Source organism: Uranotaenia lowii, chromosome 3 (assembly GCF_029784155.1).
Source record: "Uranotaenia lowii strain MFRU-FL chromosome 3, ASM2978415v1, whole genome shotgun sequence".
NCBI classification, from domain to species: Eukaryota; Metazoa; Arthropoda; class Insecta; order Diptera; family Culicidae; genus Uranotaenia; species Uranotaenia lowii.
This window is the reverse complement of record NC_073693.1, coordinates 296,817,888-296,835,934: the sequence shown is the minus strand read 5'-3', so window position 1 is coordinate 296,835,934 and position 18,047 is coordinate 296,817,888. Positions and strand designations below refer to the sequence as shown.

Genomic DNA, 18,047 nt, shown 5'->3' with positions numbered 1-18,047 from the left:
CAAAATCATGAAATGGCGGACATGTCTCAAAACAGGCTATTTGAAGAACTTTTTGGAACTTCGAATCCATAGAACGCTATTTGAGACCCAAAATGTAACTTTTATTCTGAATGATGCGATTTACATGTCACAAAAAAGGCTATTTGAGGAACTTCTTGGAACTTGAAGTCCACAGAAGGCTATTTTAGATCTTATTTGTAACTTTTATACCGTGTGGATGCAAATGACGTGTCACAAAAAACGCTATTAGGGGAACTTTTTGGAACTTCAAGTCCATAGAAGGCTATTTGAGGAACCTTTTGTAACTTTCATGCTCACATTCGAGGAAATTCGGTACCAATTCCCTTTGGAACTTTTGTTCAGCGAAATTCGAACTTTGGAGGCACGAGTTTAAGTAGTATGAGACGTTTGGTTGCGTGGGATTTTGGTCAGCTGAATAAAATATGTTAGAATAGAAAAATAGCTTTTTTCAAATAGCTTGCAAATTAAAAATTTTGATACAAATTTGGTTTATTTTTCACGTGTAGACTTTAACTCAAACAAAATTTAAAAAAATTAAAATATTCATATCTTGTATAAAATTTAGGAACAAGAATTTTTTGAAAAACATATCTTTGAAAAATGTACTTTTTTCAAAGATCGAATCATGATGTTTTTCAGTTGTACTCTTGCAAAAATTTGTTCTCTACGCCCTCATCTCTCTAGTGTGCACAAGTTGATCATATTTATAATCATAATTATTTTTTATTTCCAAAGCTCATAATTCTTTCCTTCTATGAACCACCCTAATAATTGAAACGTTTGATTTAAGGTTCAGCTTTAAACTGAGCTTTTTTGCTCGCTATATTGCACACAAGTGGCCTAAACTTGAGGAGATGTGCCGACCTTCTTGTTGATGGTGCTAAAAAGCTTGGAAAGTTTTTCGTTCATTTTTCTCTTCTCTTTTGATCGTATGTTCTTAACTAAAGAGATCAGGTTTTCCTTATAGCACGTGGGCTGATGATGTGTGCGCTGATGCAAAAAATGTTATCTCTAAGTAAAAGAACTTGAATCAGATCAAAAACAATTATTAAAAGATGTAATAGATGAATTAATAAGAGTAACAAATCATGGAACTTTAAAAAAACTTTTTTTTTAAATTCACTTTGCAACAAATCTACCAACCTCGAATGCTGGTTGAGCTTTTAAAACTGTTACATTATTTCATAAAAAACAATGAATTTTTTTTTAAACTATTTATTCATCTGAGTGACGTATCTGATACATATCCCCGTTTCCAATTGAAATCCAAACTGATATCAGCATTAAACAGAACAATCAAAACATCAATTACTCAAAATGATAGCTTTTATTGCCTAACGCGTATTCCCGACCCCGCATTTCCGGCAGGCTTATTTGAACTGAATGAACGGAATCCCGGGTCAACAGCAGCGTCTATAGACGTCGAATGAACTTATACGGTGAAAATAGTGAAGCGTGTTATAAAAACTGTCGAGACGTGATTTGTATGAGAGCCGCGTTCGTTAATTTAGTTGTTTATCTAGCTAGAAGCTTTCTCTCGTTCATGAGAAATTGCACAATTTTTTTTACTGCTGTGGAGCATTAATTATCTGTTTATATGTAGAATCTGCCAGAAACCCAGTACTACTTAGCGAGTGATGCTACAACTGAGTCCGGAATGGTAAACAAGTTCATTCAGTGTAAAGTAATCGAGTCATGAGGTTCAGCAACTTTAATCCAATTCTAACTTTTATTGAAAAGATCTTAAATAAAATGCCTGTTTCTGGATGGTTGTTAGTTTTAGTGCTATTTCTGTTGGTTTTAAACTATGTGAACACTAAAAAATCCCTATCATACCTTAAAACGATCCCACTGATCAGACCATGGTATCCAGTTTTGGGGAATGCTAGACATTTCATGGGAAAAGGTAGACAACAGGTGTTCGAATCGTTGACGCAAGTGTTCAGCAGTCATGAACGAGTCTTTCAACTTTGGTTTGGTAGTCGACTCACGATCGGAGTAACTCATCCCGAGTTGATCCGAAAAGTGCTTACCAATGCCGATTGTGTGGAAAAACCTTTCTTCTATCGATTCTCACGGGTCGATCACGGCTTATGGGCAGCTAATGGTTAGTTTTCATTCAAAATTTGTATTAATTTAATTCATTTGTTTTTTCAATTCTAGCTAACCTTTGGCATCAACAGCGACGAGCTGTGAATCCAACATTTTCCAGTCGAGTTCTCAGCAGTTTTGTTCCCATGTTTGAAAATCTCTCGGCAGTTTTGGTCGACCGTCTTTCGACACGTCAAGGGCTTGAAGTTGATATACTACAGTTTTCCTCTCAAACTGCACTTGAAATGGTTTGCGCAACCACATTGGGATCACGATTGGATCAACTGGGTACTGAAAATAGCGATTTGGAAACACTCGTGGATCGATTGGACAGGTAACGTTATTTGAAATGATCAATACTATCTGTTATGAGTAATCATTTACTTTTCAAGACTCTCAGGGATTGTGAGTAAACGATTGTTCTCTCCACATTTACACTCCGATATTGTTTATCAGAGAACCTCAGATTTTCGAAAGGAGATGAATCTGCGTTATGAATGCTATGAAGTCACTTCGAGGGTATTTTTGAAATTGTTTTTGTTTTCTAAGCACGATACATAATTTATTTAAAAAAATCACAAATTTCAGATTCTAGATAGGAAAAGACAAAATGTCCACCAAAAATCACCACAAGCTCCAAAAGTTTTCATCGAGCAGCTTCTTGATACGAGTCTGGTGAAGCGTCGTTTCACCGATCAGGAAATCATTCACAATGTGTACAGTATGCTGGCAGCCGGAAGTGAAACGACAGCCCTAACTCTGGCATATGCTTGTCTTCTACTGGCTATGTTCCAGGACGTTCAAGAGACAGTTTTCAAGGAGATCTCCGAAGTTCTTGACCCAGAAGACCCACTAACGGTTGAAACTCTCACCAGACTCCGATATATGGATCAGTTTTTCCGGGAGACCATGCGATTATGCCCGGTGGCTCCCCTCATAGCTAGGGAAACAACCTCGTCAATTGAACTGGATGGAGCTCGATTTCCGAAGGGGACTGTCTTTTTGATGAGCATCTTTGCCCTGCATCGACGGAAAGATCTTTGGGGCCCGGACAGTGACAAATTCAATCCAGATCGATTCGAAGAAGGCAATTCATTAGAAGGACGTGATCCGTTCGCATATATCCCGTTTTCTGCTGGATCAAGGAATTGTATCGGTAAATCTTGGAATCCATTGTTTAAAAACCCAAATGCTTATTTTTTTCTCGTAGGTCATCGCTATGCCAACATCAGTATGAAAATAATGATAGTTTATATGCTTAGAAAATTCAGGCTCAATACAAGTCTAAGATTTGAGGATCTCAAGTTTGAAAGTGGAATGATGCTGTTCCTAGCAGGACAGCATCTAGTCCGTCTGGAGACCAGAGAAACATACTAAATATTTAAAAAATTCAAAAGTAGATTCTAATGCTGACTATATAACAAGGTTTATAAATTTTAAATAGACTTTACTCTCCATTTGTTTTTCAAACCCTGTTATTATTATTTATACTTTACTGAGTAGTAAACGACATTTCTTTAAAAATTCATTCCAACATTCAATATCTTTTCTAATTTTTTTTAATTTCTTTTGAATAATTTCTTTTGGAATCAGAGGTAACCCGTTGTCTCTATTTACTAATTATCTTGGCCTTGAAATCTTCCAAGGCAGTTATCTTGGTCCACTTATGTTCATCTTTTATGTGAACCATTTAAACCAGTTACCAGATATACTTGAACCGATATACACCATTTAACGAGAAAACGGGAGACACGAACAGCGCTATCTGGCGACAGAAATGGAAGTATTATACTGCACTCAGAAAAATACTATTATGTATGCCATAAGAAAAATTAATGAAATTCATAAGATTGTCTTATGACGCGAATGAATTCTGAAGATGAACGCCTACTTCAATGAGAGGTTGTTGCTTTTCATAAGAGATTCTTATGGAAACAGTAAATCACTTTCTAATAAGAAAAATTCTCGATATTTCATGCTGAAAACATTCACTTTATTGTTTGCCAAATTCGTTTAAAATTAAATCCTTCATGGTCACCATCAGCAGCGCATCAACAGACAGCTCCATCAAATTTTTTTTTTTGCCGCATTTTAATCTTCGACCTTTCGTTTTTTGCCGATCAGCTTGCTGAAAAGTAAACAAATAATGTATTTTAGTTTACTAATATATTAAACGTTCACACCAAAAACATCAAATCGAACGTACCATTCCGGAGATAACAATAACATTTAACATTGAAGGAAAACTATAATAACTATGAACTGGCGATTGCTTCGTACTGTTAGATAATGAAAAAAAAAACTGATGCTATGAATGAATGTGTTCATCATTTTTTCACAATGCCGTTTCTTCTATTTTTCATAAGAAAATCTATGAAAATTGAAAGAATTTCATAAGACTCTTATGAAAAATAAGTTTGGACGCAAAAAAGTGGTTCATAAGATGTATCTTATGAAATTTATAATAAGATTTCCTCTGAGTGTGTGATTTTTATCGGAGCTTTGATCAGCGATGCCAGGTTTCCTGATTTTTCAATTTACAATCGCACAAAGTGGCGGAAGTAAAATGGTACTTTTTGAATAAATAACTAAGAATACATTGAATTACGACATTCACGATAAAATCTGCCTGCACAGATTTTAATCTTTTGCAATGAGAATTTCCGCCAGTACTTTACCAGCCTTACACTTCTTTCATGTTTTTTGGAAACTTCAAGATATGTCACAAGTCTCTTAGCCATAAATCCAAGTCCATTAAAAGAGTAAATGGATATTAATAGTTAGCATTTTGTTATTTTTTAGCACTGGCACTTCGGAAAGCATTTGTAAGCATTGATTTTTTTAATCAATTAAATAATGTAAACATTTCAATAGAGATTTTGTCATGTCATTGCTGGATTAAAGCTCGGTAAAATATCCTTTGACTAAAGATCTGGATTTGATAAATTATCTAACAAACTTCATAGTTTGATAATGATAAACCAATTTGTTTGAAAATTTTGAAATACTAACAAGAGTCATCTAGCATGAGACAATAACAATAAACCTTCAGTTAATAAAGGGTGATACGGTCAAAATTTGGTCAATATCAACTTGACGTACTTCTTTCACTTTGCATTTAAAAAAGCTGAACACCCCTCATTTTGAAGGTGTGTGAGTGTTAAGAATTTTGCTCCTATTTTGATTTTGGAATTCACTTTTCAGTAGTCAAAATGCCGTCCAAGGAAGCAGGGCAGCGTATAAAATTTTGCTCGCGCATTCCGAAAATCCGAGCTACTCGCACGCAAAGCTGACAAAATCGCTAAAAGTTGCCAAATCAACCGTTACAAATGTAATTAAAGTGTTTGGGGAACGTTTGTCGACAGTTAGGAAGTCTGGATCGGGGGGAAATCGAAAACCGGAAGCCGCTGAGACGACAAAGAGAGTTGCCGGTAGTTTCAAGCGAAACCATAACCTCTTTCTCTGAAATGCCGCAAATAAGCTGGGTGTATCGTCTACAACCGTGTATCGACCCAAAACACGAGCCGGATTATGGACTTACAAGAAGGTAGTGACTCCAAATCACGATGATAAACAAAATACGACGGCCAAAGCGCAGTGTTCGGCATAGCTAATTGAAAAATTAGCGGCGCTAATTAAATCGCTAACTCATTCAAATTTAACGATCGCTAATTAAAACCGCTAAATGAGCGGAAAAAGTTATCGCTTCAAGCTTAAAGCGCTAATCACTAATCGCTAACTGTTGATAAACAATAACGTAAACAGAATGGCAACAGCATGGATTAAGGTTGCATCTTAATTCGTTTGCTCAAATACTTTATAAACATAGTGCGGATTGTTTATTATGCCCAGTCTTTTGAATAATCTTTAACCAAGTTTCACTTTTTTTCAAACTTTCAAAATATTAGTGCAAAATTCGCATGATAAGAGCACTGACCATACTGACTGGACACTCGGTTTCGTTTGTTGGATAATTTTTCCAACAGTTCGTCGAATATCGATTCCAGAGTGCGCTTCTATCGATTTGAAGAAATGCTATCCCAGTTATAAAGTTCCAACTAACTTTCGAAAAAAAAATGGCAATTGAGACGATAAAATCGGGCTAAACATGTACACTTTTCCTACAAGGCATTTGTATCGGAAAAATGGTAGGTTCGCCACCTACCGTCGGTATTGCGAACCTGCTAAATGTAGCGAAAAAAATTAGCCAGAAAATGATCGATGTTTTGTTCTAAGTGTCCTGTCAGTATGATCAGGGATAGGACCATTGCCAAACGTGTATCTAAAAAAACTAAATGAAATAAAAATGCAAATTCATTCTATGGTGATACTATCTTTTATTTATTTTACCTGATTTGAAATACTTGTAAAATCTGCTTTGAAGAAAGTAAATATCTCATCCACTTAAAACAAGTTGTTAAAAGCGGATTTTTCCAGCATTTATTATTCGAGACTTGTCGTGTGAGATAGAATTGTAAGATCTAAAAAAACTTAGAAACTTGGAAAAGCTTTTGAAAATCCTTCTATTAACCTAGAAATCACATTTTAACAAATCACCGCATGTGGACGACCATGCTAAAGTCATTTAAAATATTGATCAAGTAGGCCGTTTACTTTACTTTCGCAAGCAAAAAACAGTATCTAAAATTGACCTTCTAGCTTTGAATAATATAAATGAATTTATAATAGTTTCATACTGTTTAACCACGGTGTACAATATAATAAGGTGATATCTTTCCGATAGTGTCGTCATTACTATCCACCTAGTGATCCTCGGTGTATGCAGCATTATCTTAAGGGGCAAAACTATTTGACTGGCACACTATAGGAAGATAGTAATGACGTCACTTGTTTACATTCAAACGAGTTGTTTACTCGCGTTAGTAGCCTACCTTGTCTATTTATACCGTGCTGTTTAACAATATTTATTGAATTGTTTGTCTGAGAATGTTGAGAAAAGAAGTACTTAAAGAGAAAAAAAATTTAATCTGTGTGAGGCACTTCTGCCCTGAGACCATTCGAAGTGACCATTTTCACTTGGAGCGCATATTGGTGTAGGAATGATGCCCGATGTCTCCTTTACTTGTGAATTGATAAAAAGTCTACTTCTATCAGTAATAATTTGTGAATTTGAAACAAGTAAATGGAAGTTAGCGTTCTTCATTTAGCGGAACCAACAAATAGCGGAACTTTTTGATTCGCTAGCTCAATCAAAATTAAGCGGCAAAGTTAAACCGCTAACAAAAAGTTATCGGACTAACAAGCGATTAGCGGATTAGCGTTTTTATGCCGAACACTGCTAAAGCGCGATCCCGGAGGCTGTACACGACAATGCTGACGAAGTTTGACTGCGTGGTAATGGACGACGAAACCTACGTCAAAGCCGACTAAAAGCAGCTTCCGGGACAGGAGTTTTATACGGCAAAAGGAAGGGGAAAGGTAGCAGATATTTTCAAGCACATGAAACTGCCAAAGTTCGCGAAGAAATATCTGGTTTGGCAAGCCATCTGTACCTGTGGCTTGAAAAGCAGCATTTTCATAGCTTCTAAGACTGTCAACCAAGAAATTTACGTGAAAGAGTGTTTGAATAAACGTCTGCTGCCTTTCCTGAAGAAACACGGTTGTTCCGTACTGTTTTGGCCGGATTTGGCATCTTGCCATTACGGTAAAAAGGCCATGAAATGGTACGCCAGGTGGTTCCCAAGGACAAGAACCCTCCCAACACGCCAGAGCTCCGCCCAATTGAGAAATACTGGGCTATTGTCAAGCGGAACATAAAGAAGACCAAAAAACTGCTAAGAACGAGCAGCAGTTCAAGGCAAACTGGCTTTCTGCGGCGAAGAAGGTGGACAAGGTGGCTGTACAAAATCTGATGGCAGGGGTTAAGCATAAGGCCCGGCAATTCGGATTTGGAAAAGCGGAAGCCTAACTGAATATTTTTCCTGAATTTTATACTAATTGAACTTGAAAAAGAGATTTAATTTAATTTTTTAAATAAACGATTTCACCGATTAACACGCGTTATCCCTTGACCAAATTTTGACCGTATCACCCTTTACTCCCAGTGAAGAAAGTAGTAGTTTTTAATAATAACAGAAATATTCCCTGATTTTGTATGTATCCTAATTTTCAATTTTAAACAAAAATTTCAAGTGATTTTTTATTTTTTGAATTTGGATTTTTGGTTTTATCACCGCGATTGTTTATACTTCGAAGTTATCGACGTTTTTCGGTGAGTTTTTAAAATAATCAAAACAAATTACCAGTTGTCCATACGATTTGAGCTACTATGGCATTCGCTCCTCTTCAGTGGATACTAAAGTTATATTTTACGTTTAAAAATTACACATTAAATCTAAATTTTTATTTAAACTTGCAATTGACTGGCCATCGTCTAAACTATTTTGGTTTTGGACAGTTTGTTTTGTTTTGCGTTTACATTTGTTTGTCAGTGTCTGTGTTAACTTGGATATTATTGGGTCAAAAGCGGTCTTAAAATTTATGGAATCTCTCTGCCTATTAACGACATTATCGTCTCCTCTCAACTTAATATAGAACGTTTCGGCAGTTATCCTAGCGTTGTATCCAGTAACTCTCTCTAATATTTTTGTATTTTCAAAATCGAAAATGTGGCCTGTTTCTAGACAGTGCTAAGCTAGACCTGTGCTTATTTGTTTTGTGGATACAGTTGTTTTATGTTGTTTTAATCGTTTTTCTAAAAATTGGATTGTTTCTCCTATATACGATTTCTTACATCCTCCACACTTTATGTCATACACAACATTAACGTCCTTGTTCTTCGTATGGACAACTGGTAATTTGTTTTGATTATTTTTAAAACTCACCGAAAAACGTCGATAACTTCGAAGTATATTTTTTTGAATTTTTGACTAATTTAACGAACTTTAGTCATTTAGTGTACTTATCCAAGTACCTTCAAATGGGGTAACATTGATAACTTTTTTCAATATTTTTAGATATTTTTTTTGTTGAGGGGAACGTGGCATGTTTAATATTTTTAAAACCAGAACTGGACTCCTATAAAAAAAAAAGTTGCAGAAATTTAAAAGACTGCAACACCATCACCATCACGTATAAACGGTTGGTCGGAATAAAGTGAAATTTGGTATTCGTTTTTTTTTGGGTCGAAGATGGTTTGTATAGTAGTTTCAAGATTCTCACTTTTTATGGAAGAGTCCCCATACAAAAACAACATTAAATGGGACACAAGCCGTACACTTTGATTACGATTTTCATAAAAATCGATTCACGAGCTCGATGCAGTTAAGGACGTGTAGATGAAACAAAACATTTATTGTGATTTATTTATTTAAAGCTAAAACGAAGTTTACCGGGTCAGCTAGTTTGATATGAAAATTCGGCTTTGTTTAGAATGTCTCTATTTTGACGGTTTAACGAGTTTTTTTTTTTCAACATGAAGAATACAAAACACCATCAAATATTAACAAATGCTAGTTTATCAATTGCTAACTTAGCAATGCTAAGGTAGTTCGGAACAAATCCAAATGATGATTAACCATGACACTCACAAAATTGAACATAATACTTTCGATGGCTTAAATATATTAAATTTGTAACTTTTGATCCAGTGAATTCTGAGATAGTCAATGCTGAATTTCGGTGTTTTTTGTTTAAAATTTCTTCGCGGTCCAAAATAACAACATCGTGATCCTTAATGTGTTAAAGCCGAACAATAATTAAAATCGAAAGATGAACGATGATGCTGCATTAATTAAGGGGCTAAATTTTTTTACATTACAAATAAAATTTTGCCTTCATGAAATTTTCTAGTCCCACACTATTCCCTTTAAGTTATTTTCTTCAAACTTTACCATTTGCTAGCTTTTCTAGCCTTTTGTTCTAGATTGAACTACACTTGAAAAATGTCCCTATTTTTTAATATCAAAAATATACCACAAAAAACAACCAAAACTACACCAAAACTATATATTTAATAAGTAAGAAAGTTGAACATCAATTTGCTGCTTCTAAACGATTTGAAGAATATAATTATAAAGAATAAAACATGACAAATCCAACACGCTTGAAGCTAAAATTGCTTTTTAGTTTACAACAAGGTCGCATGTCCAATTGAAAAAAGATCTGACCATGACGCAATAACCAAACGTTATTGCGGGTGAAAGACTGTATTTTGGCTACAAATTGTTGTATAAAACGCAATGCGTAAAATGTACTCATTGCTTGTTAGAGAATTATTTTTGGCCATAATACAATCTTTGAACAGTCTTCGGGTGAAGGATTTGTCTCAATTAAAGTTTTGAGAAATCGCCCAGTGAAGACAAAACTTTTTTATGATAAACCAGTATTTTTTACTCCTCTCGAGTAAAATAACTTTAAAACCCATTCACGCTTGAGACTCAAGCAACCCCTCCCATAGTTAGATCTTTTTAAAATTTGGCATGTGGCCTTGTCGGTAGCTAAGCAAGACCAAAATAAAATCGATTTGACATAAAAAAATATTGGTCGGTCAATCAAGAAAACGATTTTTTTAATTTTGTAGAATTTGCGTTCAAGGTTTCAGTTTTTTATCCTCAAAAATCGAAGCTAGGACTGGGACTGGGAAAATGAGGGGTTTTCCAAAAGCAATGGTGTAATTGTTTTTTCAATTATCAATCTATTTGGGAAAAAATCACACGCTGTGAGCAAAATTGTCAAAAAAAAATAATAATAATTTCACTGATGTTGAACGAATTTTTGTCACAGGATCTGTAGACCCTAGATTTCTGACTCCAATTCATTCAAATTCAAAGAAATTGGTACTATTTATTGATTTTATGTAAACTCATCGTTAATACTTTTCCGAATGTACGACTTTTCAGTGAAATCGTTGAAAATGCATCTCAGAACATTGGGATCAAATCACAAAATTCTTCTCATATAAAAATCTGGCCGTAGGTAAAGCCTTTATAAATTAAGCAAATGTGCTGAGCTACCGAAGCTGAGCTACATTTCGTTGGCGCTCACTTTTGTTTCAAATGACTGCAATGGTGCAACAGTCGAAAATGATGAGGACTATGATTCTCTATTTTTTTTAAATTACTTGAAAATGATATTCATAATTTTGTAATAACTATTTAAAAAGAATTGATTATCATCTTCGTTTTAATAATTGATTATTTTATTTGATTGAATGTTCAACAGGAAATAAAAAGATTTTGTGTTGACTCTTCGGTCTTACCTAGTAAATTACAAAACTTTTTATATGTGCTTCATCCAACAATTTCTATAAGTTTGATTTATTTTTTTGTGTAGGTATTCAGAATTTGTGATTTGTATTAAAATAGAAATTTCTTCCATGCCACTCGATTTTTTTAAGTTTAAGAAACTGTAGGTTCCCCAAAATTTCAAATATATTGAACGTTTATGGATATGCAATTATATAAACAAAAAAGTCAAACAAAAATCTTATGATCACTTACATGCATATGAGTTAGCTTTCAATTGAAATGTTCTCAAATAAGCACTTTCTTTCACTTGCTTCCTAGTGCGACGATCATTTGATTAACTCAAAACTGTTTCAATTTAACTGCCCTTCCCACTTGAACATGGAAAAAAACGTCACCAAACATGACAATCATACACCCACGGATGCAACGTCACTAAATTATACCCTTCCGAGCAGTACCGGAACATATCATCTTCTAAGTCGGCTTTGTTTGATGAGCCGTATTTCCACAATCCAGATTTAGGCTTTGATATTGAATCAAATCATTCACTGTGCTGATACCGGGTGATAAAGATGAAGGTCTTTCTCTGCCTAACGATTCTTTCGGTAGTTGTAACGGTAAGTTTAACATGCCTAGTAAAAGTCTTATAAAAGATTTTTTTTTTTCATTAATGCAGCAACTACAAGCTTCCCAGCTTCCTTCAAAGGTGGTGGAAGCCAAAGATGGCCTCAAGAAGGAACTTCATTCAATGGCCCAAATGATACCGAACAGTATCGAAGGCCTCAAAATTGCTGATTATCATTTATCCGATGATCTTCACGGCGTTTTTGAAAATTTCTTGACTCAGAACCGGGCTAGCATCGACACATTGCTACAAATTCTACAACTCGTTGATCATGAAATAGGGAATGTGATTCCTGGCTGTCAAGAGCTTTGGAGTCTACAAGAGGCTGTGACATCCAATGGAAACCTAATTTATGAACAGGTAACGAAACCATTGGTAAATTCGGTGAGTCAACTTTGCCGAGCAGTTTCGGAAAGTCGGTTGATTGATGTTGAGCAGCTTATGGAACGCATAGAACAAGCTGCCGATCATTATAGGGTTGCCATCGACCGTGTATTGCAAGAAATTGAAATCGTTTCATCAGAACTTGACCAAGATCGCATCACAGCCCACATCAGTTTAAACATGGACAAAGTTCGATCTCGCTTAAACGAAATCAATGGCACCTTATTGCGTGATATGGACCAAAATTTTACCTCCTTCATAGCTGGATGGATACGAAAGCAGAAAGAATTCACTACACTATTACCGGAATTCACCACTGACTGGGAGGAAGTCGAACAAGTATCGGCTTTCATGAGGTCCCTGGACAACGAAACAGGAGTTCTTCAGGACGAACTCGAAGAATTCATCGAGGATTGGATCGAAATCTTGGACCTTGTGCTAGAGTCCGTTCACAACGTGTCGATTCAGGTTCGACAGCTTTTCCTTGATGAGCCCCTGGAAGACTTCCTAGGTGGCAGCACCGATCTCACCTGTGTAGCTGATTCGATTAAGTTTGTTGACAAATACAGCTTCTCACTCGTTGACGACTTCTATAGATGTGTCGATTTTGAGGACGATATGATGAGTTCTTATCGCCAAATTGCCTCGATGTTGACATCAACAGACAAAGCTGTCAGCTTCATTTTTGAAAGCTATAAAAAATGTGCATCAATGGAGCAAATGTTTCCAGATTCTTTGACGGCCTGCATTGATGAGGTTTTTTCTAATTTTGTAACTTTTGAAAATCTCTTTTAATTAACAAATTTGATTTTTTTAATCTTCTGATCAACAGTTGGGACACTTTCTGAACGAGACGGAAAACTTTGTACAGTTGAAGGCCAATGAGATATTCTTCCACGTGGAGGATGCGATGATCTTCAATGAGGTTACGATCGAGGCTTGTTTGCAGATGGAAGTACGCAAGGCAGTGTTGGAGATTGCTGATCGTACGCTCCGTTATAACGAGTGTAAGGCGCGGTTCGCCGAAGAAATGCTACCGTGAATAAGAAATTATATTGTTGAATAAATAAATATCATGCCTTATTACTGAGATAACTTTTCTCTAGTCCGATTCAAAACAATCATGAGCTTAATATTCGGTGGTGGAGTATCTCGGATATGCACATTTTGATTGGTTGCTAGCCAAAGTCCTTCCTTTTAAGGCAGGATTGCATCAAACCACCTGTGCACTTTTGTGGGCTATAATAAGGTTGCCAGAAATTTTTCAGCACGTATCCTTGCCGGACAAATCCTGCTATTTTGATTTCAAAATTGACGACCAAAAATCCGGGCAATATACGGGCAAATTTTGTCAGAACCCTGAAATTACAAAAATCAAGAACAATCAATTGTGAGATTCAACCCTCTACTTGGACCGGAAAAGAAAGGATTCTGATTGGATTCGCGGCCAATCCCCGCAGTAAAGAAAGCAAAAAAATAAATCAATCGCGAACAACGAACAAAATGTGACCCCCTTTCCGTTTACCCCAACCTCCTCATCATCATCACAAATGTAGTCATAAATTTATTACAATCATGATTTTATTGTATTTTGTTCTGTGTGCCGTCTGAGTTTTACATACCTAGTACTGTTTGGTCTGACTACTTTTTTCCCTCTTCAAACTTTTTGTGGCAGTGCTTTTGGTGGAGAAGCTTGGTGATGATTAAAATTGAAACGGGACTGATCAGGTCCGTTTCAATTTTAATTTTCCATTCTAATTAGGATTTTCCCATCCTGTGGGTGACGAAGTGGCTACTTTATTCGGCTCGCCTGTCCGATAAATTACTATAGTCTGTCAAAATAATGTGACGGACTAACTTTCCACTAGTGCAACGAAAACGGCTAGAGTTGCGTATACTAGGGAAAGTGATGCACTGTACAGCAAATACTAATGAAGCAAGTATGGCTTATAACGAGTACTCACTCTGTCCGGTAGCTTTTTAGCGGGGTTTCGGTGAAAACTTTTACCTTGCCGGTTCAGCTACTTCCTTGAAGCTACCTGTTGCTCTCTCGGTCGATGGATGCTGGTTGACGGGCTACGCAGGTGGCTACGATGGGTGGCTAGACCAATTTTGGCTTGGCCGGTAACCACTTAGCAATTGGGCAGCTACGTGGGGTGCCCGCTGGAAAACCGTTGCAAGTATCGTTGCTTTCGTGGGGAAGACAGGCTAAGAACGATGAAGCAGTAATCAAACGTGGCTGAAGTAACCGACGGGCTTGATGTCGGCCACTAACGGCGCATGCGAATCCGGAACACCGTTCCGAATCTGGCTGGCGTTGTCTATGGTGATTCCCGCAGAGATATAGGAATCGATTGTGGCCTGAAACCGACTCGGCGTCCGCCGACTTGGTGGATGTTGGGTGAGCATGCGTCGAACCTGTAGCTGATGAGCAGGAATATAAATTTCACGGGTCCGGATTTCCTCTCAACCCAATGAGGTTCTCCACCTACCTCCAATGCACTTTATAGGTCTGCACTGCACTGCACTACCCTATCTTGCCCTTTTGCCATTACCTTGCGACTAGATTAAAAGAGGTCTGTTTAGATTGAGGTATAAAGTCTAAGAATCACACTTCGAACTACAAATTTACCTATCGACAAACTACTTTATTAAATTAGTTCTGTCTCTTCCGGACGTAAGTGAGTTGGGAGCTTCTGATGCCCTCGGACGAAGCTGGCCTAGCTTGACTTCGTAACCGGAACTTCCCGATACGACCAAGTCTAATCGCGAAGTCAAACAAATAAATCCCAATTCGCGAATTCTCGAGCAAGCTTCGCCTTCCCCTTCGGAAACCGAGTTCTAAAGGCCAGTCTTTTCCTTTCCCAAAACTCAGGTTCACAAACGCGTCCCGAAGGAGGTCATTCACCTGGCACAAAAAAGAATGTGGTTGGTGATCTAAAGGAGGACAGCATCTTAAACCACGTGTTTTGAACCAGAAACGTGTCTATCTATTTCAATGATGATTTCAATGATTGATCAGTTGGGGTGGAGCCTCAACTGAAGCTCAAGATTTAATGTTCGTGTTGTTCATTGTATTCTTATATTAAGGTGATTTTGGCAACTTTATGTTACTTAACTAAATATTTTACAGGTATCTGTTTGTATATGTTGAATTTCGTTAAAGCGTACTTAAATGGCCTAAATTTATTTATTGGTTTTACATCTATTTTAAAGATTATTGCTGACTATTATAAATGTCACATGTACCCGTTACAGGTTCTATTTGAAATTTTAATTCGTATTCGTTTTCTAGTGATTCTAGGAAATATTGATTAGAAATTTGTAGTCTTGTTTACTGCTTAAATTTATTTTTCTGCTAATTTATTGAATAGTTTATTTTTGACTTACCGAAAAACATCGATTTTATATTTTAATTCTGGTTAACTTTTGATAGGTTCAGACTAAATTATTACTTTATCGAGTTTATAATCTTTTTTGATTGAAATTTTTCGGTGAGCGCAAGACGAAATAAAAATGCTGTTTTTTAACGTTTTCGGCCTACTTAACTTTCGGCCATCCTCAGAAAAACTGTATTTATTAAGTAAAATTAAAAGATTAAATTAATTACAAATTATACTTTTGAATTTGTCAATGCACTGTGCAATCGGAAATTGAAACTCACTAACTTTTTTGCCGCGTGTTTCCTCAACGGCCGTCTCACGATTTTTAAAATCGACGTCAGCTAATTGCTCCTGGTCAGCCGTCGTCCAGTGATGATGTCATCGAGTGCGTTCCTGATTGGTTCGTCGTCGGTTGCGTTTTGGGTTTGTTCGCTCTTTTAAATTGTGGTGTCTCTCTCAGCTTCTTAATTAGCGCGTTGTATATCGAGGAAATTTCTATTGCGTCTCTCTGTATGTTGACTGCCTTCTCTCCTCTCAATTTGATATGCAGAGTTTCCGCAGTTTTCCTCTTGTTGTCATCGCTCATTTTTTCCAGAATCCTGACATCGTTGTAGTTGAACGTGTGATGGTTTTCCACCGCATGTTGTGTTAGGCCGGTTGTGGAGGAATTCGGTTTAAAACAATATTTGTGGTTTTTGATGCGTTTTTCAATAGTTTGGGATTTCGTAAACCACTTGTGTTTGCTTCATTTTTGGGATTTCATCTTTGAGCTTGGAGAAGATGCAATTTTTGATCTTGTTCACGGGTTTTGATGAAGCAATGATGTCGTGTTTTCTTAGTATTTTGCTCACTTTTTCACTCAAATGGGGGATGTATGTTAAGGAAGCATATCTACCCATTTGAGTGTCTCGGTTTTCGTATTGTAGCGAGTTATAGATTGCATCTGTTCTTGTTTTCAAAATGTGGTTTATAAAACTGTCTGGATAATTATTATTGGAAAGAAGGATTCCTCTGACATTCTGGATGCTTTTTACCCTTTCTTCTACGTCAGTCAGTTTTAGTGCGCGATCAATTAAAGCAATGGCTGTGTTCATTTTGTGCGCATTAGGACTGGCGGATGAGAAATCTAGGTATCGTCCGTTCGTTTGTTTTGTGAACCAATGCTTGTTTATTTTGTTGTTTTTTCTGGTGAGAGTCATGTCTAAGAAGCGAATAGAACAGTTTGTTTCTTTTTCCACTGTGAATTTTATGCTCTCGAAGGGTTTGTTAAATTCGTTTTGGATTTCATCAATTTTATTTTCTTCAGCAATTAGAAGGCTGTCATCAACGTAGCGTTTATAGATGATAAGATTGATTCCTTTGGTCTTCAGTTCAGTGATGACTACCTCCTCAAGGTGTTCTAATAGAATATTCGCCACAACTCCGCTCAGTGGTGAGCCCATCCCAACCCCAAATATTTGCTTGTACATCTTTCCATTGTACTGAAAAAAAGATGCGTCCAGTACAATTTGGAGTGCGCGCAAGAAGTCGAGCCACGGGATGTTTGTGTGGCGACTTATTTCTCCCCATTTTCGTTTGATTAGTTCGTATGTGTCTTGTTACTGGGATGTTCGTGTAGAGCGACACGACGTCGAGAGAAAATAAGACGCAACCCTCCGGGATCTGAATTTTGCTGATCTCTTCTGCAAAGTCGAAGCTGCTACGAACATGGTATTCGGTTTTCCCTACTACCTTTTGCAGGATGTTGGCGAGGAATTGAGCCAAGCGGTATGGGGCAGAGCCTACGGTTGAGACCACTGGGCGAAGTGGTCGGTTTCCTTTGTGTGTTTTCGGGAGCCCGTATATGCGTGGTGGGGGACAGTTTTTTTTTTTTTTTTTTTTGAACAATAAAGTGCCCAGCTCTTAACAGGCTATTGGCACTATTTTTTATTAAAAAAAAAATAAATGTGTACACATCAGAATAAATATTTTACATCGGATTCTTACTTCTACATTTTTTAATCCTATCATAAGTCTTTGTAAACGTTGATCTCCTTTAAAAAATTTATCACGTTTTTATAATCTCCATTTAATTTCAAGGTTTCCTCATTAATATTAAACTTTGTTCGACTATCGACTACTTTATTGCAATCCACAAAAAGATGGTTGATTGTTAATTGGCAGTTGCAAAATTCGCATAGTGGGGGAGATTGTTTTTCAAATAAATACGAATGAGTTAATCTGGAATGACCGATTCTAATTCTTGTCAAAATTACTGAGTCTTTTCTTGAAAGGGTATGCATTTTATGCCATTCTTTTACCACGTTATGACACATTCTTAATTTATTATTTTCA

The 18,047-nt window shown here is 36.6% G+C and overlaps 2 protein-coding genes across 3 annotated transcripts; both read left to right on the top strand.

Moving 5' to 3' along the window:
- The first annotated feature begins 1,834 nt into the window (after positions 1–1,834).
- Positions 1,835–3,520, top strand: LOC129758164 (probable cytochrome P450 313b1). Its single transcript, XM_055755627.1, has 5 exons — positions 1,835–2,128; positions 2,185–2,446; positions 2,505–2,631; positions 2,701–3,268; positions 3,323–3,520. Exons 1-5 carry the CDS (start codon positions 1,918–1,920, stop codon positions 3,487–3,489), a joined length of 1,335 nt encoding a protein of 444 aa, XP_055611602.1. The 5' UTR covers positions 1,835–1,917; the 3' UTR covers positions 3,490–3,520.
- Positions 3,521–11,881: 8,361 nt separating this feature from the next.
- Positions 11,882–13,403, top strand: LOC129757073 (uncharacterized). 2 transcript variants are annotated; one of them, XM_055754192.1, is made up of 3 exons: positions 11,882–11,938; positions 11,998–13,086; positions 13,163–13,403. In XM_055754192.1, exons 1-3 carry the CDS (start codon positions 11,894–11,896, stop codon positions 13,370–13,372), a joined length of 1,344 nt encoding a protein of 447 aa, XP_055610167.1. In that variant the 5' UTR covers positions 11,882–11,893; the 3' UTR covers positions 13,373–13,403. The 2 variants fall into 2 exon arrangements, with proteins under 2 accessions (XP_055610167.1, XP_055610168.1); XM_055754193.1 differs by having other exon boundaries at positions 11,889–11,926.
- Positions 13,404–18,047: the final 4,644 nt, after the last annotated feature.

Coding starts and splice junctions, on each gene's coding strand:
- LOC129758164 (XM_055755627.1), top strand. CDS start 1,918: ATGGGAAAAGGTAGACAACAGGTGTTCGAATCGTTGACGCAAGTGTTC. Junction 2,632..2,700: donor GCTATGAAGTCACTTCGAGG/GTATTTTTGAAA, acceptor CACAAATTTCAG/ATTCTAGATAGGAAAAGACA. Junction 3,269..3,322: donor TGGATCAAGGAATTGTATCG/GTAAATCTTGGA, acceptor TTTTTCTCGTAG/GTCATCGCTATGCCAACATC.
- LOC129757073 (XM_055754192.1), top strand. CDS start 11,894: ATGAAGGTCTTTCTCTGCCTAACGATTCTTTCGGTAGTTGTAACG. Junction 11,939..11,997: donor TTCTTTCGGTAGTTGTAACG/GTAAGTTTAACA, acceptor TCATTAATGCAG/CAACTACAAGCTTCCCAGCT. Junction 13,087..13,162: donor TGACGGCCTGCATTGATGAG/GTTTTTTCTAAT, acceptor TCTGATCAACAG/TTGGGACACTTTCTGAACGA.